At 44.4% G+C, this 3,828-nt stretch overlaps 1 protein-coding gene across 1 annotated transcript in view; it reads left to right on the top strand.

The window, feature by feature from the left end:
- dner (delta/notch-like EGF repeat containing) overlaps positions 1-3,806 on the top strand; it is a 45,214-nt gene extending 41,408 nt beyond the window's left edge. The window contains exons 9-13 of the mRNA XM_031860701.1: positions 1,546-1,668; positions 1,796-1,909; positions 2,121-2,252; positions 2,576-2,822; positions 3,612-3,806. Coding sequence (XP_031716561.1) covers positions 1,546-1,668; positions 1,796-1,909; positions 2,121-2,252; positions 2,576-2,822; positions 3,612-3,723 — 728 coding nt within the window. The 3' untranslated portion in view covers positions 3,724-3,806. The remainder of the gene's footprint in view (positions 1-1,545; positions 1,669-1,795; positions 1,910-2,120; positions 2,253-2,575; positions 2,823-3,611) is intronic.
- Positions 3,807-3,828: the final 22 nt, after the last annotated feature.

Below are 3,828 nucleotides of genomic sequence, written 5' to 3' on the forward strand. Positions count from 1 at the left end.
ACACACACACACACACACACACACACACACACACACACACACACACAGTGTTTTGGACCAAAATTGACCTTTTCTCCAGCTCATCAGAATGCCAGCTGGTGTCTGAGGTATGAGTGTTTGTCTGTGTGTGTGTGTGTGTGTGTGCTCATAGATACAGTAATACGTGTGCTTATCTGCCATGGATAAGTGTGCTAATGTGTGTGTGTGTGTGTGTATGTGTTGTGTAAATGCCTGATGGCTGTCTAAAAGAAGGCTGCCGGGGAGCTGATACATGGAAGGATCCATCCTTCAGCTTCCTGTAATCCAGCTCACTTTAGAGGCTGCCAGCCCACCAGCCAGCCCACAGAAAGCAGGCAGTCTTGGAAAGGCACTTGACATTTCACTGGCATTTCACAGACGAGACCCGAGAGGCTCTAACCGGGCTCCTCATTAATTCCCCCTCTCTCCTTCCCCAAACACATGTTAGCTAAGGCCCAGGGAGGTTTGGTTGAAACTTTGTCAGCGCTGGGATCCGGTTAAGAAATGTAGTCAAAGTGGGAGCAGCGCTAATGAAAACAGATTGCTGCACATAGTCGTGTAAGGACTCGAGAGACTTTGGTCCTCTGGTGATTTTGGTTCTCAAGTCGTAGATGGTGGAGCGTTTCTACGAAGAGCAGATGTGAGTGTGATCAGGTATATGAAGGTACATCCAATTATCAGTGCATTTACATACATTACAACTATTGGTCAGCCTAAATACTGCAGATTTAAATACATAGGAACTGACTTATAAAACATATACTGACATTCACTCTGTCCTTGAGTTGTTCCTGTGTTTCTAATAGCTGTATCCTCATGACTAGCCCACAAACTGTTTAAGCAGCGTGCAGACACAAGCTGTACATTACACTTTGTATTTTTCTTTTTAGCTTCTTAATATTATCTGACAAACAGATTCACTGATTCTGTTACTCATTCACTGACAGTGTTTTTCAGATGTTGCCGGCCTACCCTGCCTCAGTACACAGCTGCCATCCTATGGAAAACACAGTGCACTGCATGTCATTTGACCTGATGCCCAATGCCATTGAAACGAGGCAAAATACTAGGCTTACAATGTATTCACACTTTTCTAACTAATTCAATCCAAGCAAATCCAAAAATGTGTTGCTACACTGTTAGCTGTGTCTTGTACATTCTTCCTGTGGACCAGTAGTGAAGAGAAACAATCTAAAATGAATGTGGAGCTCCATGATGAAACTGCTCTCTGCAATATTACAGGGAAAGAGAAAGTGATGACTGATCTTAATGTTCACGATGAGTCTAAGGTTGTTTTTACAGACATGCAAGTCCCATAGCACCATCAAATGCTACACCGCAACACTTGAGAAGTAAGATCAGTAAAAGTTAATGACTTACACTAACTGCTGATCACAGTTAAATTCAGCATGCAATTTTCAGCAAAACCCTCAAGGTTACAACATCTTCTGGTTGCATCAGCGAAATAACATGATTAATTATTAAATGACTCTTACATTATTACATACTGTTGTGTGTCCCATTAAGGTTACCATGGCTTGTACTGCGAAGAGGAGTACAATGAGTGTCTGTCTGCCCCCTGCCAGAACTACGCCACCTGCAGGGATCTCATCAATGCCTATGAGTGTGTCTGCACGCCACAGTTTGACGGTATGTATATATGACAGAGTTAGGTTATTTCTAGATGCAGGCACACATCTGTGAGTTTGCTCTACTTCTACAAAGACTATTGTGTGTTATGGTTTTCATAGGACATGTTATGTGTGTGTGTGTGCAGGCAGACACTGTGAAATCTACAAGGATCCCTGTCTGAAGATGCACTGCCAAAATGGAGGCCACTGTGAGAGTGCAGGACTCAATGTTTCCTGCGCCTGCCCACCTGGATACCTGGGTGAGCGCTGGTGCCATTATAAGACCGACTACCTTATTAGTATGATTCACATGGTAGGGTTATAAAATGATTGTGACACATAATTCTTGGATGTGTAAAACCTGGATTTGTATACAACTGCATCAGTAGTCAGAACACTGTGAGCCTCGGTTCCTGCTCTTGCCTGTGTTGCTCTAGTTGTCATTGAACACAACCTTACATGTCCACTCAGGGGAGACGTGTGAGGTCGACGTCAATGACTGTGAGAGCAACCCTTGTCACCATGGAGGCACCTGCATTGACCAATCAAATGGCTTCACCTGTCACTGTCCACCTGGGTGGGTGGGGCCCAGCTGTGAGATCCGTAAGTCCGCGTGTGTGTGTGTGTGTGTGCATGACTCATGTTGTGGGGACATAAATCTGTTTACATAGTCACAATGTGGGGACTCGCCTTCCTTTTCGGGACAAGAGGCACGTCCCCTTAACGTAAATCATTACATTATAGGGGAAAGACTTAGTTTAAGGTTAGAGTAAAGTCAGGTTTAGGTTAAAGTTGGTGTAAGGGTTAGGATTGGGCAAGTAGCAGTTATGGTAAGCGTTAGGGTAAGTCTCCAAGAAATAAATGTAAGTCAATGTAACGTCCTCTAAAGTGATGAAAACACGACTGTGTGCGTGTGTCTGTCTCAGACCTGCAGTGGAAACCAGCACACACTGAGGACACCCTGACCAATATGCCCCGTCACTCCCTCTACATCATCATCGGAGCGCTGTGTGTGGCCTTCGTCCTCATGCTCATCATCCTCATCGTGGGCATCTGCCGCATCAGCCGCATCGAGTACCAGGGCTCGTCGCGCCACGCCTACCAGGAGTTCTACAACTGCCGCAGCATCGACAGCGAGTTCAGCAACGCCATCGCTTCCATCCGCCACGCCAGGTCAGTGACGGGATCTGAATATATTGACGGATTGACTAAGTCTCACAGGAAGAGTGTTAATTAATGTCAGAGCTGTATGTGTGTATGTACGTATGTGTTGGTGGGGTTTCCCTTTAAAGAATGCAAAAGTAAGTAAAAGCACCAAGTTCACAGATAAAGGTCAGTTCACAATCTCACCTCATGGTCCCCTTACTGTGTTTTCCTGGAGCTTGTGGACCTCGTGACTCCCAATAAAAGCAAGTAAGTCAATTGCTGTTTCCAAGGTCAAGAATAAACTGGAAGCTCAAGTCAGTTTGCGAGACATGGGGGAGTATCTTACTCCCCTCTGAAAACAGTTTTGTTGCTCTGGAGAAGCTTTCTTCTTTTATAACGTTGGAGAACATGATGATGTTGTCAGCTGTGATTATCTCAGCTTGGGCGGGGAAAGTTAAAATCTCTAGCAGACAGCCTGATTTACAATCTGTGGGCGTTGAGTTTGAAGCACAGGGACATTTAAAAGGCAGGGAGGGTCTAACAAAATGATACTGACGGATCCAGTGGTTTTAACCTAAAAGATAGGATATTACAATACTTACATTTTGACGTTTAATTTACTGTCTGTTATGAGTCCCCCTAACTTTATAGAAGTGCAACACTAAAACACTAAAGTGACCTTTTAATAAGTTATTGTACTCTGTATCTGTCACCGTATCACTCAGTCAGTACCAACAAAGTATATGGGCTACATTGACAAACTTTATTCGAGGACGCAATATTGATGCAGTCGTTGTGTTTATGCTTTCTTATCAGATTTGGCAAGAAGTCCAGGCCTGCCATGTACGATGCCACTCCCATCGCCTACGAAGACTACAGTCCTGACGACAAGCCTTTGGTTACCCTCATCAAGACAAAGGATTTGTAAAACACAACAATTCCGACACATCACAAGCTGTACACTGCTCATGTACACTTGTGCATACACACACACACACACACACACACACACACACACACACACACACACACA

This window comes from Anarrhichthys ocellatus, unplaced genomic scaffold (genome assembly GCF_004355925.1).
Source record: "Anarrhichthys ocellatus isolate YVR2014 unplaced genomic scaffold, GSC_Weel_1.0 scaffold24, whole genome shotgun sequence".
NCBI classification, from domain to species: Eukaryota; Metazoa; Chordata; class Actinopteri; order Perciformes; family Anarhichadidae; genus Anarrhichthys; species Anarrhichthys ocellatus.